The sequence below is a fragment of the Zootoca vivipara genome, chromosome Z1 (assembly GCF_965207765.1).
Source record: "Zootoca vivipara chromosome Z1, rZooViv2.hap1.1, whole genome shotgun sequence".
Lineage (NCBI taxonomy): Eukaryota > Metazoa > Chordata > Lepidosauria > Squamata > Lacertidae > Zootoca > Zootoca vivipara.
In genome coordinates, this window is record NC_142583.1 from 25523213 (window position 1) to 25545403 (window position 22191).

At 40.2% G+C, this 22191-nt stretch overlaps 1 protein-coding gene across 11 annotated transcripts in view; it reads right to left on the minus strand.

The window, feature by feature from the left end:
* Nucleotides 1–22191, minus strand: part of TENM3 (teneurin transmembrane protein 3) — a 1254397-nt gene that overhangs the window by 81922 nt on the left and 1150284 nt on the right. For 9 of the 11 annotated variants that reach the window (XM_088659538.1, XM_088659546.1, XM_088659527.1 and 6 more), the window contains 5 exons: nucleotides 12356–12570; nucleotides 6951–7161; nucleotides 6398–6499; nucleotides 6026–6220; nucleotides 3705–3905 (listed from right to left, as the gene is read on the minus strand). In XM_088659538.1, coding sequence (XP_088515664.1) covers nucleotides 3705–3905; nucleotides 6026–6220; nucleotides 6398–6499; nucleotides 6951–7161; nucleotides 12356–12570 — 924 coding nt within the window. The remainder of the gene's footprint in view (nucleotides 1–3704; nucleotides 3906–6025; nucleotides 6221–6397; nucleotides 6500–6950; nucleotides 7162–12355; nucleotides 12571–22191) is intronic. The other 2 variants (XM_088659521.1, XM_088659558.1) reach the window with 1 other exon arrangement.

The following is a 22191-nucleotide window of genomic DNA, read 5'->3' on the forward strand; positions in this document are numbered from 1 at the left end:
TAAAATTAGATTTCCTAATCACATATATCTTAAGACTCACCTGTTCTTACACATATGAGGATTTATGTAATAGTCTTACTGAGCATTGAGATCATATGCACTAAAAACTAATAGTAGCTACAGCAGAAAATCTTGCTTTAACCCACAGAAAAATAAAGATACAAAAATATCATGTTAATGTTTTGATTCTACCAGTGTTAAGCCTGAAGTCTTCCACCAAGGGAGTAAAAACAGTTATTCCTTTTGTCTATTTCCGTTCTATGATCTCCAGCACTTTTGTTCCTGAAATAGTCAGTCTAATGGATTATTTTATGTAACCTTGAAATTAAGTGTTTCCATTCTTCAAATCCCGATTGTTGAAAGAAAGGGCACTGAGATAAAGCTCTTTCCTACTCTCTGCCCTATTGTGGCAAATTAATATAACTACACTCCCAAGTCCACAAGTAAGTATAGTTATTGTGTGGAACATCCAACACAAGGTGGATGCCTTTTGTATGTGGGTGTCTATCCTTGAGCCCCAAATATCTTGTGTTCTGATTGGGTAGTTTTGGCATAGGCATTGGGAGTGAATCCAGAACTATCCAACCTGACTGCTGGATGACTGATTGGCAGGGTCGCCTCTGGGTTAAGGATCACCCTATAACCTACAACTGGGCATCTGGACACAAGCACTGCCCCTAGGATCCCTCTAACAGGGTACCCTGATCCACTGGAGTGGGCGCTGGGACTCCCAATCTCCTTCCTGCTTAGACTAAGGAGCCAACCCAATGCCCTAACTGCCAGGTTAGTTGTGACAATTGTTATATGGTAGGCAAAAAACCCCAAAGAGAATCAACTGACCATTTAACCCATTATTTACAGCAGGGGTGGGCAACCTTTTTTCTGTGAAGGGGCACATATCTTCAGGGGTAATCTGTTGGGGACCACATGTAAGAGGTGGGTAGGGTTGGGCCAAAAGTAGATGAAGCCACCTGTTTTTTCTTTCACTCTGTTTGCCATGTTCTCCCACTCTGCCATCCTCATTCCTCCCATTATCTCCATCCTTGTTACCTGCATGACATTAGGCCAAAGGCCACATGAAATTAGGGGAAAGGCCGCATGTAGGAGATAGGTTGGTCACTTTTCATCTACTCATCTACAGTATTCAGTTCCTTATTTGTCATCTTGTGAAAATGCAGTGACTGCGAAAATAATAAAGTGTTTTCTAGGCTACATAAAACACTTTATTCTCAAGCTGAATACAAGATGTGAAATAATACTCCAGTCTATTACAGTTTGCAGTCATCTCTCCTTCTTTTTTTGAGGGAATAGTTTTCTGTGGAGCTAATATGAGGAGGAAAAACATAGCTTAAGGGATATAGTTTAAGACTCTTAGAACAAAGCTGGCACAGCCATATGCTGTTTCATAAGCATATTATATGACTTCCATCTCCTGAAAGAAAGAAACAGCAGAAAAAGCAATTCTGGAAACAAAGATCAGAAATTATTTGTGATAGATATTGAAATAGGAATGTAATAATAAAAAAGCTGAAAAGGATCCATCCCCTGAGACGTCATTGCTGTATCTCAAAGAGCTGTAGAACATTGAACATACTATCAAGACTTGTGAAACATTTGAACTAAATGATGTATTTATTTATTATGAGATCTTGGATGGATTAACTTCAAAACTTCAAAATATCAACCCTGCTCTGGGGGGAAAAGGTTTATTTCAGAGGCCCCACCTTTTGTCTTCCATCTAATCAATTTTTCATTAGAGTGGAGGTGTTTATCAGCTTCTAGCACACTTGCTTTAAGCAAGGTGCGTCAGTCTTTGTAATGAACTTATTAATTAGAGTTAATTTAACTGAAGAGGAATTGGAGGGCTAATTAATGGACAAACTGCTGATGAAGACAGAGGAAAGCAAAGTTGATTTTAAATGCCCCCCCCCCCCCCGCTAAACCTTTGGATGGAGCAAAACAACTTTTCCTTTTCCTCTTAGAATCTTAACAAAAGAATTTTTTAATTAGGAACATTTATACACTGATTATCTACAGGTTATTTGAAACATTTGGAGAATAAGGAGCAAAGTAATTAATCTATAAGTTTCAATGGTTCTGGAGCACAATTAGCTCTCTAGCCACCCACTCACCACCACCACCAGCCCTAGAATACTGCCCTGGCTGCTCGTCCACAAACGCCACCATTCCACGGACACTGCATCAGCCTGGCTTTCCAGTCTGCTGCTCTTTCCACACCCTTCTACTGCAATCCTAGCTGTTCATTCTTCTATCTTCTCTCTTCCTCCCACCTCCACCCCCTCCCTTACCAGGCAGTGATAAGAATGGAAAAGGTCATTGTTTCCTTCCATTATTATTACTTAACATGTGGAAGTTGGGCACCCCGTTCCAATGCCTCCGAACCTGTAGGGGCCCAGAGTCATTTGGGCAGAGACAATGATGGTCAGTGAGGCTGTAGCTTCACTGCACCTGGTTATAAAAATATGATTTAAAAGAAAAGAAAGGAATGTTGTGGTGATTAATGTCAGCCTAGTTATTCTCAGGGGTGTTGACCCTTGGCCTGTTTGCCACTGCACTGCTACCCTCAGCTTCTGTCACTCTCTGGCAGTCATACCACCAACACTCCTGCAGCCAGGCTGTAGGGCCTACCAAAGAATAGTGCCATTGTAGGACCCTGGCAGCATTATTGTTTGGTAAACTCAGCAGTTACTATCTAGTGGGAGCATAAATGTACTTGGTTGTATATGAATGGATATATATATATAGAGAGAGAGAGAGAGAGAGAAACTGGCTAAGCCAGAAAATTAAGCATCATAAGATGCTACCACTGACTTACTGTGATATCATAAGGTTCAATATTAATGTTGTTATTATAGTGCTGCAGGCTGGTACCTCAGCAAAAAGACTGCACTATCATCTTTCGAGTGAAGAAATTTGCAGAGGTTTGTTTAATAGAAAACCTTCAAGTCTATGCAGAATGTGAGGCACTTTTGCACATCTGGTCAGGCATACATGTGAACTTGGCTCACTCCTGTATTAATAAATGAAATGGTTTTACTGGTGATTTGTTAATTATTCTATATGATTTATGTTGCAATTGTAATGTTATTGTTACATATTGTTTGTCAGCTGCTTTGTGACGTGTGGGTAAAAAGCGGTGTGGAAATATATGAATGAAATGAAATGAATCAAGTGTTGGTGGTGGCAATCTGCTATCATTGTATGGCCAATTTCAGTTAAGTATTGCTACATGGTTTTTGCTTGCATTGCTTATAGTCTTTAGCTATAAAGGAAAAGGTAAAGGGACCATGACCGTTAGGGTCCAGTCGTGGACGACTCTGGGGTTGCGGCGCTCATCTCGCTTTACTGGCCGAGGGAGCCAGCGTACAGCTTCCGGGTCATGTGGCCAGCATGACAAAGCCGCTTCTGGCAAACCAGAGCAGCGCACGGAAACTTTGTTTACCTTCCCACCGGAGCGATACCTATTTATCTACTTGCACTTTGACGTGCTTTCAAACTGCTAGGTTGGCAGGACGTGGGGATTCGAACTGCCGACCTTCTGATTGGCAAGCCCTAGGCTCTGTGGTTTAACCCACAGCGCCACCCACGTTCCTATACTGGGACCTAAATATAATATCATTCTAGAATATTGCCCAATATTAACAGTTAAAGCAAACAGATTTCTTTTTTAAAAAAATCCTTACCATTGGAGCAGTCAGGACCAGTCCAATTAGGGTCACAAGTGCATGTGCCACTTTCTTGAAGATACGTGCCATGGCCAGAGCACTGGTCGGGACACATAGTCTTCAGAATTTCACAGTTGTTACCACCCCATCCTGGATTACAATGGCACTCTCCATGGATGCACACACCATGATTTGAACAGGCTGGATCTAAACAATCAGCTGAAATGGGAAGACAGTTTTGCACCTATGAGTTCTATCGTTATTTCCCATGAATTAGGCTACAATACATTCATTCTTACACATGAGTAAAGAAGCACAACGATTCAGTGATCTGTATAATGTTCCTAATAGGCTCTGAAAAAGAAGAGAGTACAAAGCAGAAGAAACCTTCAATTCCTTGCTATGCTCCTTTTACTTTAACTACAAGTTAACAGAACATAGCTGTAAAAATCAATAGAGGTACACGCTTTAATCATCAGAAGGTCTAGAAAAAGACCTGGCTGTAATTGTGGCAGGGCCTGCAAAACAGGGCTTGCTAACACAAAATGATTATTATTTTAGCTCTCATTAAAAAAAAGTATGCTTCAAATCATAAAGGCAAGCAAACAAAACAGAATGCAACAGGCTGCAATCCTAACCCCACTGACCCACTTAATTCATGGAACTTACTTCTAAGTAGACATGGCTAGAATTGCAGCCTTAGAAGCTAGAATTCCCCTTTACCTTCCCAATATATGTGCCTACGTATTTTCTAATACCTGCAAGTTCCATGCCTAACTAGCCAACAAGCCAGATGCCCATGGGAAGCCCAAAAGCAGGGCCTGAGTGCAACTGCACTCTCCCCACTTGTGATTTCAAGGAATGGGAATTCAGAGGCAACTTGTCTCTGATAGAGGAGGAAGAACATAAAACATTCTGGCTAGTAGCCTTATCCTCATGAATTTTTCTAATCCTCTATTAAAGCCATCCAAGTTGGTGACCACCACTTCTTGTGAAAGCTAATTCCATAGTTTAACTTTGTGCTGTTTCTGTTCTTAATAGTTCAACATTCAGCTACATTGGTTATCTACAAGGTCTAGTGTTCTGAGAGAGGGAGATGCAAACTTTTATACACCTCTATCATGTCTTCTCTTATTATGGCTGCTTAGTTTGTTCCAAAATTTAAACCTTGTTGAAAATAGGCCTTTCACTGTTCTAGCATAGAGATGTACATGTGCATACTATATATCAGGCATCCCCAAACTGCGGCCCTCCAGATGTTTTGGCCTAAACTCCCATGATCCCTAGCTAACAGGACCAGTGGTCAGGGATGATGGGAATTGTAGTCCAAAACATCTGGAGGGCCAAAGTTTGGGGATGCCTGCTATATATAGATTTGGTCATTAGCTAGAAAGGAAGAATACTCTTTATGAATTAATCTTCTGAGTTATACCAGGGCAGAGAGAAGATGGGATTTATTGCAATATTCAGAACAAAAGAAACAGGTTTGAAATCATCTGAGGGTAGCTACTGAAGTGAATACAAGTTAGGGGAAGTTCTGTTGCCCAAGACCATGCATATGAATAGACTGCCTTAGTGGACTCTGCTATTCCTGTGTTGTGACAGCTGTGTACCACCCTCAGCCTGTTTAGGAAATAAATGACTTGCATACCCTCTATCTTTCTTAATTCACTTTAATGTGCTTTAGTTGACGAGATTTAATTTAGCAATTTGACTCAATAAAACCTTACACTTGTAGGGTCAATGGTCTGAAAATTTAATTCCAGAGACTTAATTGTATTACTTTGTACGTGCAGATCAATAAAATCAATCTGATTGAGAATGGAAACGTGTGGGATTTTTTCCATCTGAAAAAATATCAGCACAGAGGAAAGGCTATCATAATTATTTACACCACCACAACAGAAAAATTCTGTACCGTTTAGCACTTTCAGGAATGTAGTTTATGTAGGAGGTTTTCAGTACATGCAATTTCTTCTACTATGTGAAAATACTGATTCTTTTGTCAAACTTTTTTTTTCTTTCCTACCTCATCTTAGCTCAGTGATGTAACAAAGATCAAATTCACAAGCTAAGAGATTAAAATGTATTTACACATTCAATAGTTAAAGAAACTAAAGTCTACAGTCCAAGAAAGATTTTCTAAATCCTATGTTTAATATGCTTGAAAGATTCTGAATGTGAATGATATGCATATAAAAGAGATGTTTTCATTAAATCTAAAATGTGCTAGCATCTGCATTGATTTGGTATTATATTTAGGGCCTAGAACATAATAGTGTAGCAAAGCACTCCAGAAGAATTACAGTCAAATCCTAAGTAAATGTTTATATATTTACCTTCCTCACAGTTTTCTCCTTTGTATCCAGAGTTGCAGGCACAAGAGCCCATGATGCAAATCCCACGACCTCCGCATTGAGGGTCAATGCACTGGGTGGTAGGCACATCACACTCTGTCCCTTTCCAGCCACTGTAGCAAAGACAGCGTCCTTTGGAGTACTGCCCATTGCCACTGCACAATACTGGGCAGGCTGCTGTGAAATAAAACATGACAGAAGACTTAACACAATTCTTTTCAATCAAGCTTTAGTAGCAGAGGAACATCTAGACAACAAGTTGTACTTCAGTTTCTTTTTCTTGCTGCTCTAGTAACTACTTGTATTTCTGTTCTGTATTTGTATTGACTTAAGAAAGGAATTCAATTTATATACCTCTTGAACAATCAGGGCCCAGAAATCCAGCAAAACAATGGCATGATCCTGATACACACTCTCCGTTTCCATGGCAATTGCGGGGGCATTCCACCACAGACTCTGAAAGAAACCGTAAGAAGAGAAATTCTAATACCCTGCAATCACAGCAGTTAGCAAAAACAGAAGAGAACTCTTATTTAAATCATTTGATAGCAAATTAAGACACTTTTAGGATTGTGCATGCTTAGCTTGTTTACTGCCTTTGAGAATGTAAATAGAGCTTAATTCATTTGAATTACTTGTAGAATCTTACTGCAGTAACTTCTAACAAAAGGGCTATATATTTTAATAAAATTATTACAAGATCTTTATACTTTGATAACGGAGCATAGCAACATGTCATGTCATAAATATTTTAGTACACTTCAAATAAGTCAGATTTTGACACAACTGTGTTCCATCAAAACAGATTTTCTGCAAAATACTCAAGATTGTCCAACAAAGAAGAAAATATTAGAGAATATTTCAGCTTGCAACTTTTGTAAATGAACACAGTGAATGCAATTCTTACCTATGACAATTGTATTAAAAGACACTTGTTCTGAATTTTTCCCATCATTATAAAAAGCCAGGTGCCAGATGCCAGCATCCAAATACTGGATGAAACCTGCTTCATGAAGACTGACAGACCTTGCCTGTCTACCTGCTCTCTCTGCCTCAATAAGGTTGCGCTGTTCCTTTGCAATCAACCGGCTACCATCCAAAAGTTCCACAAAGTCATACTGCAAGGGGAAATTGCACAAAATGTACATATTATCCATCTATGTAGTGTTGCATTGATTATAACCTTTAAAAAGTTCCTAAATTAAGAAGTATTTTCAACAGTTAATCTTTGAAGTAGTGTAGTGTGGGACACACAGTTCCCTTGTCAGCTTCTGTAATATGCTGCTTGCAAGCCAACATCCTGACCTGTATGCTACCTGGAGTACATTTTCATGGCTGTACTCAGTCACCGAGACAGATGATTTTATATACTTTTCTGAAGGAAAGCCACAAGATTAACTTTTGCACACAACCAGCAGTATAAGAATAGTCACCTAGAGGTAACCAAATGATGATGGTAGCAATCAATGGCAGTTGATCCCCCTATAACTCAGTGACTCATTATTTTATTTATTTCTTATTAGGAACATAACAGAAAAGCTACAAATAGAGACACTGATAATGGAAAACACTGTATCAGCTTTAAGAGATAACATAGCTGTCAAAAGCACTATGTTTTATTAACAGCAACAAATAGGTTATCAGAGGCTTAGACAGAACAGCATCAAATATGCCAAAATTAGAGACAATCTTTAGTTGCTTTGTGCATTACTTACTATTTTACACTCAAAACTAGGTCAGGTTCTGGTAAAGGGTAAAGGCTAATAGTGTGAACTGGGAAATTTCTTCTTAGCCTGAGCCCAGCTACTATCCTCAGACTCAGCACCCTATCAGCAATGTATTAATACTGATGTGTGCTAAAGGGTTGTTGCATGGAGTTACTATGTAAGAAGCACTGTGAAAACTCAAAAAGTGAGCATCAATCAATCAATCAGCAAAATTATTATGATTTATTATTATATTCTAAAGAACCTCAAATTTCCACCACTGAAGCAATCACAGATAAAATCGATTATTTTGTACTCATCCAGTAAATACGTTGCCCAGTTCTGACTACTCTGAAGTGGTGTTTGCCCATAATTTTATTCCTACACTAAATGTTTATTATGGATGTACAACCACTAAAGCAGTTCACCATGTAGGAAGGGTTGCATTGCTTGCATCCTGACAATGCTTACGATCCCAGCAGCAGCAGCACTGCTGCTTCCCTGGAGGAGGAGAAGCAAAGTAATGATGAGGTTGGGGCTGTGCAGGTGCACCAGGAAAGCTAATCTGGCAGTCCCATTGTGCACCTGCACAGCTCCAACAGTGCTGCCCCTCCTGCTCCCCTTCTTGGCGTGCTCCATCAAGACGCTTCTGAACGACCTCTATAAAAACTGGCACTCTTCTTTCATACTTTAGACAACACTCAACTAAGTTCTATTTAAGTAAGTGTATAAAATCAACAATTCATCCAAGCCAGTTATAAAGCCAGTTATTGTTACTTGAACTGTGACAACCATACTGTCATCTACTGATTTCAGAATGAGCCTCTGAATAGCATTAAACTGAAATGCTTTGACCCTTTAATTGAATTAACTGGATATCCTTGTTTACTTGGAAGAAACCTAGTGTTTCTAGAAGGCTGCTTTGCAAGGTGTGTATTTAATCATTGGGAAAGTCATCATGATGTCCTCCAGATATTGCCAGACTACAACTTCCAACATCCCTAAACCTTGGCCATGGTGGCTGCGGTTAATGCGAGTTGTAGTCCAGCAATACCTGGAGGGCACCAAGTTGGCTGCCCCATTCAATCATCAAATGCATTAGAAGCACCTGCTACACATTACTTTTCACCTGTTCCTCAGCAAATATATAACAGTAGTTAACTTGGGTAGCATGGGCAGTAGCCAGTATTTCAACTGAGGGCCACAGAAACACAACCGTAGCACAGAAGCAACTTGTGTAAAATTACCAAATGTTAAGTAAGTGATAAAGTGCAAACTGCTCCTTTTCTTCCATACTAACAGGTGGCTTTAAAATCCTTCTCATTAATAATAGTATTACTTTCAAGGATCCATGCCCTGAATCCTAATTATTGTTGCAGTAATTATTGTTTTAAAGAAAATGATCACATGAATTCAGCATAAACAATTTTAATAGATAGTTTTAGCTTGGTTGGTTTAATAAAGTGCCCTGCTATGATTTTAACACAGTATATTTGTTTAGCGATGAGATTAATGGGATCATCCTATGATGTTTTTCACATTTAAGTCTGAATGCACCACACAATGAAGTCCATTATTGCACCCCTGTAGTCTAAGTTTTCAAATGCCATGGAGTGGGATCTGCGTGGAACTATATGAAGAAGTCCTGAGTATGACAGACTACTATCATTATGCGTTCAAAGAGCTTCAAAAAGTATGCTTGGTGAAAGCATGAAACATGACAGACTCCCTTAACCAACTTTTACATGTAGAGGTTACAGTGTGAAGGGCAAGCAACTAGCCCTAGATTAAAATAAGTAAATAAATCTGTAAAAAGGTAAAGGTAAAGGACCCCAGACAGTTAAGTCCAGTTGCGAACGACTCTGGGGTTGCGGTGCTCATCTAGCTTTACAGCCCGAGGGAGCTGACGTTTGTCCGCAGACAGATTTGGGTCATGTGGCCAGCATGACTAAGCCGCTTCTGGCAAAACCAGAGCAGCACACAGAAACACCATTTACCTTCCCGCCGGAGCGGTACCTATTTATCTACTTGCACTTTGATGTGCTTTCGAACTGCTAGGTTGGCAGGAGCTGGGACTGAGCAACAGGAGCTCACCCTGTCGTGGGGATTCGAACCGCCGACCTTCCAATTGGCAAGCCTATGGCTCAGTGGTTTAGACCACAGCACCACCCGCGTACCAATAAGTCTGTAGGAATCTAAAATATTTCACCCCAAGATTTTCACCTAGGTTAAGCTCCTTATATTTGTTGGGTATACATCTATGGATCTCTCACACTTATTCATTTCTAGTTTAAGATAACAAAGTCATTTGTTATTTCTTAAAGTCTCTTTAAATAAACTTATTGATTGGCTGGTTGCAATGAAACTGACATTTTAAGAATGTGTCACAAAAGACTTGCAGACTACCATTGATTGTTTTTGAACGGACAGCCACTATCAATTACTTCTGGTTGATTTATTTATGATACCTGAGAAAACATAACTGTGCAACCCAGACTGTTCTGACACAGGCAGAGAGCACAATAGGCTCTACCACATCTGGGAATAAAGTTGCAAAACTGGGAAAATGTGGCAAAATATCATTTCTAATGATACGGTCTGAAAAGGTGCAGAAAGGATACTTAGAATACAAACTAATAAATAATTATGATTCTTCTTTTCTAAAAATGAAAAAAAGAAAAGAAAAGCTGATTCAGCTAGGAAAAATGATAAAATAGATTAACCACACGCATTTAGTAAAAAGTATTAATAGTGTAAGACATCCAAACTCCTCCCTGATTTTTCCTTGCAGGTGGATTTTCATGGCTGTATCATCAAGACAAAATCTGGACAAAAGGGTGTGAAAGTATTATGGTACACGATGGATTCTCTTTTGGCAAGCTGAAACATTTAGCCACTGATGCAGCTGATAGTCAGGAATACTATGTGATATTAGAGGCTGATAGATAATCCAATGTGGAGTACATTCTCTAATGTGGCTCTGTAGTACTCTCTGTGGTATCAATTCTTAATTGTGGATCATAGTATGGATCTTTAACAGAAGAATTCAATATACCTTTCTCTGAGGAAGGCTTTTGCTACCCTATGCTTTCAAATTTCCACCCATAGCCTATCCAGAAAGAAGGGATTTAAAGGTCCTGGCTAAAAAAGTCTGCGTGTTTGTGTGACCAAAAGACCATTTAACGTATTATAATAGTGGAGGGCCCAAAGAAGAGAGAGGATTGAACCCTAGATTTCATCACTCTATCTTCCCTTTGGATTAGGCTCAGATACTTCCTGAGCTGAAGCAAACCTGAAATATCAATTCCACATTTTACTTCCTCACGCTTAGAATTTTTTTGGGGTAGTGAGCTCCATAGGTAGCAATGTCTTTCAGGCCCTGTACATATACTGTCACCACGTACAGCAATGTCCAGTCCCGTCAAGAGTAGTGTGTAACAATCCTCTTATTTATCACTGTCCCTAGACTCTGCTGGGAGTGTGTCACATATCCCATGTTCCACAGCATCTTTGGACACTGCTCCACGTGCTCTCAGTTGCATCCTGCTAGGCTAGTAACCATGGGAGCTAACAAAGACCCTGTCTCATTACTTCAAGGGAAAGGCTATATAGGGAAAAAGAAAGCGCTCAGGAAAATCTGAGGGCCTTGATTTCACACTGCTAGCAAAGCATATGAGGATTTTCAGCTGGGTCTGGGCCAGAAACAAGTTAGACATGTGTGCCTGTATCTAGATTCTTTCATGAACCCTGGCACTTGAAGCAACTTATCTGTCATTCTGGCCCTATATTTCAATTGGAAAAACCCATATATCACCCTGTAAGACAGGCTGAGGCCCATAAGTATTAGGTGCTTACAATCTTTCTATCATGCCTATATCCTTTAGTGCTCCTGTATGCTAACATTTGTTTCGTTCCCTGCCTCCAAACAGTTTTCACGTCCTATTTTCCTTCTCCCATGTGTTCTTCATTTGTCTTTTATAGCAGTCTCACTTCAAACCATGGCTCTGTCATCAACCCACATACAAAGTACTTTCCAGGGGTAGTTTCATGACCAGTAGCTTGTGGCTCAATGAACTGCTTACCTTATCCTTGCCTTCCCCCCCCACTTTAGTGACATCTCCATGGTTGCTGAGGTTGCAGCTCAGGTACTTCTGTCAGGGAACCTATCACAATTGGGCCAAACCCACCAATGGTAACCTTGCTTCAGCATTTTAACCATTAATTTATTAGCAAGGACAGTGGCACAAGTGATTTCCTTATGTATAGCCCCAGCTAAATTACAGATTTCTAACTGCGTCTACAAAGTGACCCATGGGGGGGGGACAAGCATTAAATTTCTTTTTTTACTGTACTTATGATGCCCAATAAAAGTGATTTGAAAAGACTTCCATGTGTGGTTGAGATAAAATGTCCAAATTGCATTTTAAAAGGCTACTTATAGTATAAATAGCTAGTGTCCTCATTATCAGCTTAGCACACAATATGGAATACAGACAGTGAAACTATTCAAAGGGAATTACAGAAATCCAAAGTAATAAAGTATTTTCAAATATGCAGTTATTGTTTTCAAATACTAAATCTTGCTTTCATTGAAAACAGCTCTTACTTGAGTATGCGAGGGTGGTAAGCCTTTTCGGCCATATACTCCAATCAATGCATCTTTCTGAAGGGAGATATTGAATTTTAGAAACTGTGGCTGATCAATGAAGACCTGTGACCTCCAGAAGATCCCAGGAGGAACTTCTTGTGTTGCTCTTCGGCCTATATCAAGTTCTCCGGAATCTATAGTATTGTTTTCTTGTGCAAATCCTCCTAATTTTCCTAAGAGATTTAAAAAAATATTAAGACATCAAATATTTGCTTTCAGTTATCCTTTAAATAAGCTGTCAAATATTTAGACTAGTTTCAACTGAAATATTACTTGAGAATCATTCAGAGAATGTTAACGATCCTAGGGAATTCACTGAAGAGCTAACAACACAAGGGCAGCTTACATAAATACCTTCAAAGTCAAAATCCCACAACTTCCCCAAGGTATATTGTTAAGGCAAGTGTTGTAGGACATACTCTCATTCTGATCACTCTTAACCTAATTATTCTGCAAAATATGTATCTTGTTAAGTAGGATTAACTCTGGCGCTTATCACTCTGTCTAAACACAACAGTATGCTTGCAAGTGAAAATTAAGATGAAATGGAGTATACAGCCTTGCAGATAAATTCTCATGTAAACAGGTAGCAAAACAATCATTGGGATTGAGAAGTACAATTTTACGCTACATTAGATAGTACAGCATTCATTTACACACTAGGAATGCTCTGTGAAGTATTCTTTCAAAGCGTATTCATTTCTGTGAAAAATAATTCAAACTCTATCTATTTAAATTAGTTACATAACGTGCACACTGGCAAATGCAAAGACACAAAACTAGCCAAATTTTGGGGGAAAATGGGACTTCCTGTTTTCAATTTATGACAAGATATCTCTTGAAACAACATACTTTGAGCATATGAAAATGTGATTATTATGCCTCACCCTTCTATTCTAACCGCAGGACATTACAATCTATAACCTACTCAAGTGAAGCATCAGTGTTAATTGTGTTATATCTATCATTCTCTAGTGCATATTCCTTAAAACATTTCAATAAATTTGGTTTCTGTACAAAAATATAGGCTCTCATCATTTAAACCCCTCTTTAAAATTAGCTGCCACACAACATATGTAAAGCTTTCCCCATTCTGCAGCTGAACCTATCCTGTCGGCTATTATATCCTCTACTCTTTTTTCTGCCTTTAAATTGCTTAGCACAGTGCTGTTGATAAATGGTGCGGGGTGCTTTCAGAAAGATAGATAAAACAAGCTTTGATTTTTCTGCAGCTCTAAATTGGATGAAAAGCAATGTTTGAGCAAAACCTACATTTGATTTTCAAAATCCCCTCTTCTGCTTTCTATAGTGCTTTAATAACACCAACAAGTGGTGACTTAAAAGTGCACATAGCATCACCTGCGAAAACTCTATTAATAGAGCATACACATGTCAGAGGTATTGGGATAATGAAAGTATATTTTAAAATATGTTGTAAGGACATTTCATCCTTTTATTAAAAGATGCTGTAAACATAGGACGAGATCAAATAGAGCAAAAGATGCTAGCTGCTGTGTATTTTGAATACTGTACTTACCAAGTTTAGATTAGGTGTGAGTATTTAAGTCCGCTCACCTCTCTTAGTGTGGCGGCGTTGCTGGACGAAGAGGCTTCACTGGGGCCCCGATGGTGGAATTCAAACGGCAGTGCCCTTCCTGATAGGTGGAGGGGGCATATGCCCCCACCGCTTATCAGGAGCTGGATCTTAGCCTGCACCATGCATTGGCAAATGGGGATGCAGGCTGGGACGTGGGCTGTGCCAGGGGGCGGAGTCAATGTAGCAGACGGTGGGCTTCCCTCGGATCCGCCCCCTGGCGATTTAAGCAGCCCACACCTGGGACACAGCCTGTTTGTTCCTGCGCCAGGTTTTCCCCCCATCCCACCCACCCATGATTTACGCTGATAGGCAATGCTATGGTGGTCGCCGTTCTTTACGGGGCTGGGTAGGAATTTGCCCACCAGGCTAACTGGCACTGACTCGGTGGTTTTGCCTACCTCATAGCAATTGGTCACAACTGGTTGAGCATTGGGGCAATCCCTTGTTCTGGACGGAGGGGAGGTTGTAGTCCCCGCCTGCCCCTCCAAATGCTGGGGTATCCCGTTAATGTAATCAGGGGGAGTTGGCATGTCCGCGTGCCCAGGGGGGCCAGGGCCAAAGGCACTCCCCCAGACAGCTTTCCCTGTGGGTGTCACCCTATTTAAGTCTTAGGAACCTCCACCTGGATTGACCACACATTACTTCTGGCAGGCGGGCAGGAAGTATTTAGATTGCCCCATGCCCAAGCCAAACTTCTTTCATCTGTATTCATTAAAGTTGTGGCCAGTTTTTACCCAAAACCCTGTCTGATTGGTCTCTTATTTATATGGGTTGGGGTATGGTAAGTCCGATGCCTTGTCCTGCAATGAATGACTGATAAATTACCTACAGGAAAAAAGTGCTTCAAAGCCAGAAACATGTACGGCACCTGTTTCACAAACCTATTAATTGAATGTTGGATCTGTCATATATATGTCAGTGGAGGGATAAAATGAAAACCCATTACGTAAGTGTTGGGGAGAGCTAGTGGGTAAGCACAGTTTCTACCGTGTTTCTCATATTATAAGACATGTCTTATATTAATTTTTTCCTCAAAAAAAACACGACATGGCTTATTTTCAAGGGATGTCTTATTTTTTAATAAAGTGCACGCGGGCGCTGTTTGCCGGGCTTGTCAAGCCCAGCAAACAGCGCCCGCCGATCTTCGGTGACAGGCGGGGGTGGGCGGAGAGCGGAGAACGATCTCCGCTTCCCCCCCACCCCCGCCTGTCACACAGCACAGGTCCGAAGATCGGCGGGCGCTGTTTGCCGGGCTTGTCAAGCCCAGCAAGGAGCGCCCGCCGATCTTCGGTGACAGGCGGGGGTGGGGGGGGAGCGGAGCACGATCTCCGCTTCTCCCCCACCCCCGCCTGTCACACAGCACAGGGCCGAAGATCGGCGGGCGCTGTTTGCCGGGCTTGTCAAGCCCAGCATACAGCGCCCGCCGATCTTCGGTGACAGGCGGGGGTGGGGGGAGAGCGGAGAACGATCTCCGCTTCCCCCCCACCCCCGCCCGTCACACAGCACAGGGCCGAAGATCGGCGGGCGCTGTTTGCCGGGCTTGTCAAGGGGAGGGCACTCATAAATGATACAGTTGGAACTGAAGATGGCCTAGTCCAAAGTGCCATACTAAATAATACCCATTCCCTGGGGGATTGCAGCAGTGGATGCGACTCAGCGTGGCCGTGGCAGGGGGAGTGCCTCTTCCTTAGCTTCAGTGTGATGGGAGGGGGTGTTTACTGTCTCTCACATTGCACTGAGTGCTCGGAAACACTCACAAGGCTGCAGGAGTCAATGAGTAACATGCAGCAGGCAGCATTGGGTTGGATCCTTAGTTCAGGTGGGTGGTGGGCCCACACCCTGTGGCAAAGGGGTATTCTCTTAAATCACTTGTGGTATCGCTGAATACCAATACTGTCTCACATTCTTTCAAAATGGTACTTATAAAAAAGAGAGAAAACAACAATAAATGAATTGGTTGTTCTGTTTGTTGTTCTTTTGTTTCTAGTGCATGTCTCTTCTCTTTGTAGATGTTTTGTCACTCCAGCTGAAGTTTTCTAGTGTTGTCCAGTGAAGTGGGCCTGTAGTCCCACTGTTTTAAGTGTAATGTAATACACACAGAGAAAACTATTGCCTACACATATGGGTCTTGAACTGGCTATGACTATTCAAGCAGAAAGTTTGAGGTCATATTGGAAAGGTCAATTAAACCATGAAGTTAGTGCGCTGCAAAAATGGAAAATATATGTGCATTATTAAGGTTTATTTGGAAAAGGGTTCACGGACTGGTGCTGTACAGGAATGGGGAGCTAAAGCACCAGGGAGGATGTATAATGTGCTTTTTCATAAAAGGTTTAAAATTGCTTGTGGACAGAGAAAAGAGGGGGAAAATAGACTTTAAAAAAATGCAGAGAAAATGAATAGTTGAGACATCAGAAACCCGTAAAGTAGGAAAACATAGGTTCTTCAACCAAAACTGACAGGCAGCAGCTTTATTATACAGTGGTACCTCAGGTTACAAACGCTTCAAGTTACAAACGCTTCAGGTTAAAAACTCCACTAACCCAGAAATAGTACCTCAGGTTAAGAACTTTGCTTCAGGATGAGAACAGAAATCGTGCTCCAGGGGCGCAGTGGCAGCAGGAGGCCCTATTAGCTAAAGTGGTACCTCAGATTAAGAACAGTTTCAGGTTAAGAACGGAACGAATTAGGTTCTTAACCTGAGGTAATAATGTACACAAAAGTTCTACAACAAAGGGTGCTATAGACAAACAGGTGAACAGAAAGTTTCTGCACAAATTAAGCTGTTTAAGGTCCCCTCCAGACCTTTGTGCTAAGCATGTGAAGGTCAGGAAAAGGAAGGAAATCTGGCCTGCAGAGCACATTGGAATCAGGGATCATCCAAAACTCATTTAGTCTTCCCATGATCAGATGAAAACTAACAAAGGAGTTCACATTTTGGGTTAATGCTGATGATAAAGTGGGGACAGTGGGAGAAGAGGGAACATATGATCTGACATTTTTATACACTGGACTCATTTCATGTAGAAGGGATCTGCAATAATTTCATTTTGTGCTTTAAAGTGTGTTGTCATAAAATGCAAAACAAAATATTGATGTAGGCTTCCTGATATGCAAAATCTTGTCCCCTAACCCATATGGAAAGTACAGCCAGTAACAACTACTCTAGGTATTTGTATTAACATTCAAAAACAAATTGTTTAAATGGCTATATTTTCTAATTCTCCTCAGCCCATATTTCTGTATTTGACAATCTCAGTGCTCCATAATTTTATTAAGAAACACCCACACACCATACATACATAAACCTGTACCTTACTGAATTTAAATATTTACTTAACAACATGAATGATTTTTTTCTTAAGGATGTACAAAATCAAGACACAACTATGAGAATGTTTATTTAGCAAATAGATAGGCTAAAGTTTAAACAAATCAATAAAAGTAATTATTAATTTAATTTAATAATACAAAATGAATTTGGTATAATTTACCAAGACATTAAAAGATTAATAATGCCTGCTGCAGAGAATAGTTTAATATAATTTCAAGCTTTCAGTGATCATGGGAAGCTTTAAAGGGTATCAAGGAGTAAGATTAAATTTATAGCCAATCAATAGCACACCATCCAATTGCATAATATAACCTTGGAATCATACCACCAACTGTGATATAGCTGAGACAATTCTTTCAAAAACATCTAGCATCATTTCCTAGCTCATTTGGTTAGAGTAACTGCAACTCAAAATAGTTAAAAACAAGAAAGGTTCTTGTATAAAAATCAATAAACAATCTCATCAGGAGATCATTTAATCAGAATGAAGTATTTCAAAGAATATATAATATATTTTAAATAGTGTGGCATGGCATTTTTAATCTCGTCTTTTGCTATTTTACAATGTCTTAAGCCAAGGTATACAACTTCAACAAATGATCCTTGAGGACATCAAACGACAAATAAATTATTTACATGAAGAATATGCTAAGCATTTTATTTTTAATATAAGATTAAAGATAATATAATAAGATTAAAGATAATATAATAAGATTAAGCATTTTATTTTTAATATAAAAGAGTAGATGAAGAAAAATCATAATCTGGAACAGAATGAGCTTGGCTTTTCTCAAACTGTTTTCTTAATTGTAATCAATATTTTAAATTAACCCACTGACGTTTACAGGGATATTTATTTGAGAACCTAATTTATTTTTCAAACATTTATTGAAATTTCTCTAACTCCCATGGAAGCATGCACAGTAAATGTAACATTAGCTAGCAGAGTTCACCCTCTAAGTGAGAGAGAGCTCAATTACACTGTACCTTGTTAAATAGATGGTCTGTTTTTCACAGTGTAATTACTCACATAGGGAAAGTCACAAAATAATTAGGGAGGAATGTTTAGACAATGTGTAATTCTTTTACGTGTAAGAATTTTTGACATGCAGCACTTATTAAGTAATTACTAGGATTGATTTCTGCATCAGCACTAATCTTTATTTGGTAGCAGCTTGAAAGTCTGTTCGTAAACATATGAAACAAGTTGGCTTATATTGTACTGTACTGATTGATACAATGATCACTACAGACCGAACTAAGCCAGTACTGGACTAAATCAGATTGCATGTTTAAGCTACAAATTAAGTGTATCAGACAATCACCTAAGCCATCCTAAATAGACTTTTCCCTATAGCACACTTCCAATGCACTTGTAGCGTCAGAGTAAACATTGCAGATGTGTCCATATCTTAAAAGCTCAATCTTAAACATGCCTCTCAGAAGTAAGTTGTATTGAATTCATTAGGGCTTACTTCCAGGTAAGTGTGGTTAGGATTGCAGCCTTAGTAACTTTCCATTTATTTACACATATAATGTATGCCTGGGCCAAGCTCTTAACATCACTCCATTCAATTCACTTCTCATTTTGTTTCAAAATAAAGACTGTATAGTTTTCCCGTCATACAATGCAGAACATTCAGAGCAGAACTACCGGTACAAGTTACAAAGAACAAAACTCTGCTGAAAATAGCAGCCGTATGCCAAATGCTCCTGATTCAACTTAACTCTAATATATAATGTCACTGCAATGTGTCTTTCCCTACTCCTGCCAGCCAACATAGAGCACTGAAACTGGGGGAAATGCATGCTGCAACAGTATCAGAACATGAGGAAAGCTGAATTAAGCATAATGGAGAGTGAGCTTGCCCTTCTTGGCAACAGTCCTGTTTCCATTAATCATGCCGTTCTATCTCCCAGTTGCTAGAAAAGAAATGATGGCAGAAGCCAGCCATTTCCCCATACTTCTTACATAACGTAGACCAGGCATTCTATGATTCTATTATTCACCCTCTAGCAGTTGGGCAACAGTTGACTTGGATATATTAGATCCCACCATGGCCAATGTGTGTATGTCCAGCTATCAGCTGAGCCCTTTCAGCCTTATTCCCAACAATGTTCTAGTCATCACATCACAGCCATGTGCCTCCCATTATGTAACCATACTTTCCATTACAGATGTGGCAGAACTGTCTCCTACTTCAAGACATATGACTGATAGCAGTAATGCCTATTTCTGTAGGGTATGGGATGGTCCCAGTGCCCTTCCCCACTCAGTAACCTGCATGCCTTTTATTGGGTGGGCCACAGCGTATATTTGTCATGGACCAGCTCGATGCAGAGGAGTGGTGGAAGGCACCAGCTGGGGAAACCCCAGAACATGCGGAGAAATGAAGAGGGAGGAGCAATGAAAGAAAAGACGTGGAGCCTTAGGCTACTGGGGAAGAAAGCAGTGGGAAGGCGGGGACCTTCAGTCCTCACAACTGCCTCATTGGGGCAAGACCTACTGGGAAGGGTTGCTGTGATCCCTAAGACTGAACTATTTTTCCCCATTTGAATAAAGAGAACTTCACTGACATCAGTGCTCTATTGCTGACTTATGCCTGACTCCAGCTCCTGAATACTATTACTAATATGGGAGCTGGAGCACAGAGCAAAGCATTAGGCAGCGGCAGATGGGAGACTATTTCCCTGACTAGTATGGACAATGCTTTGGCTGGTATCACTGATGTCGGGTGACTGCATGACTGGCCCATGGGCCAATTTTGCTGCTGGTCTTAGAATAAAATCTTAAGGACCCCCAAGGATCATCTAGTCCAACCCCCTGCAATGCAGGAATCTCAGCTAAAGCATCCATGCTAGATGGCCATCCAACCTTTGCTTAAAGACCTCCAAGGAAGGAGAGTCCACCACCTCCCGAGGGAGACTCTTCCACTGTCGAATAGCTCTTACTGTCAAAAAGTTTTTCCATATGTTTAGTCAGAATCTCCTTCATTGTAACTTGAAGCCATTGGTTTGAGTCCTACCTTCCAGAGCAGGAGAAAGCAAGCCTGCTCCAACTTCTCTGTGACAGCCCTTTAAATATTTAAAGATGCCTATCATATTTCCTTTCAGTCTCCTCTTTTCCAGGCTAAACATACCTAGCTCCTTCAACTGTGTCTCGTAAGGCTTGGCTTCTAGACCCTTGATCATCTTAGTTGCCCTCCTCTGTACATGCTCCAGCTTGTCAACATCCTTCTTAAATGGTGGTGCCCAGAATTGGACACAGCATTCCAGGTGTGGTCTGACCAAGGCAGAACAAAGTGGGACTATTACTTCCCTTTATCTGGACACTATACTTCTGTTGATGCAGCCTAGAATAGTGTTAGCCTTTTTTTTTTTTTTTTTTGCTGCTGCTGCTGCTGCATCACACTGTTGACTCACGTTAAGCTTGTGGTCCAGCAAGACCCCTAGATCCTTTTCAATGTTCTGCTAGTAAGCCAGATGTCCCCAATCCTATATTTGTGGATCTGGTTCTTCATACCTAACTGCAGAAACTTACCTTTGTCCCTACTGAAATTCTTGTTAGCTTGCACCCAGTTCTCCAAATGCTAAGGTCATTTTGAATTTTGATTCTGTCTTCTGTGGCATTAGCTACCTCTCCCAGTTTCGTATCATCTGCAAATTTGATGACCATCCCCTCAATTCCTTCATCCAAGTCATTTATAAAGATGTGGAACAACAATGGGACCAGAACCCTGTGACACCCCACTTGTCACTTTTTCCCCAGGATGACGAGGAACCATTAATGAGTACTCTTTGGGTTTGGCCTTGCTGGATGACAATGAAGCCCACCAATCAGTTATTGAGCCATGAGGGTGATTGAATGATCAGGGGGGATGGGACAACTTTGTAAATGGTGGGGAAGAGAGGGGGATAATGCCACGAGCCTTTTCTCACATGGCATCGATGGGGACAGAACATCTTTCCCTCCACCAATTGTCTGTTGCTCAAAGGCCCACAACAATCTAAATGGCAAAAATCCCAAAATGCAACATACTTCCTTTTCTTTTCGCTGTAACTTGTAGCAGTGTCCCAGTAGTGAATGTCATGAAATGTTAAGTATCTTGCAGCAAAAACTAGTTATCTGAACAAAATGTACTAGAAATCATCAATTATAATGATCTGATTCTTTATCTTTTTTAAATACCAATACATTAGCAGTTTCAAGAACACATCTCTTTCTCACTCTATTTGTCACATATTCCATGAAATTGTCAATAATGATAGTGAAAATGAACTTTATATAAAAGTTTACATTCATTAGTCATAGCTGAAGAATGTGGCAGCCACAGCTGCTGCTATATTGCATATATATAAATGCACAATAGATTCTCCCCTTGTTCTTTACTTTAAGTAGGAAGCCGCCCACATAAGGATAGAGATAATGAATACCAAAGTACAAGGCACAGATTTGAGGCAAAAAGGAATGAGAGGAGGGATAAAGGAGCATTCTTCTTAGGCAAGATGTCTAAAAAATGGCAGAAATGGGAAATTGAGTCATATCATTTCTATAATTTGGAACTGTGATGGGCAGAAAAGTGAACAGAAAAGACTTCTTCTATCTTCCTCCACAGTGACAGAGGTCACCTGTACACTGTGAATGGGAAAACAATTTTAAAGAAAATAGTGCAGTAAATACAGTATTCATCAACCATTTAAATAAGGTTTTCCATTTAAAAACTATTGATCTGTTAGCCAAAAGGGCATGGACTCTTTGAAGTTTTAGAGAAACTTAAAGGGCAACATCAGGGAAAGTCAATAAAATATAATCCTTTTATGTGATTTGTGTTTTAAAAGCTCCTACAACAAAATTAATATAGT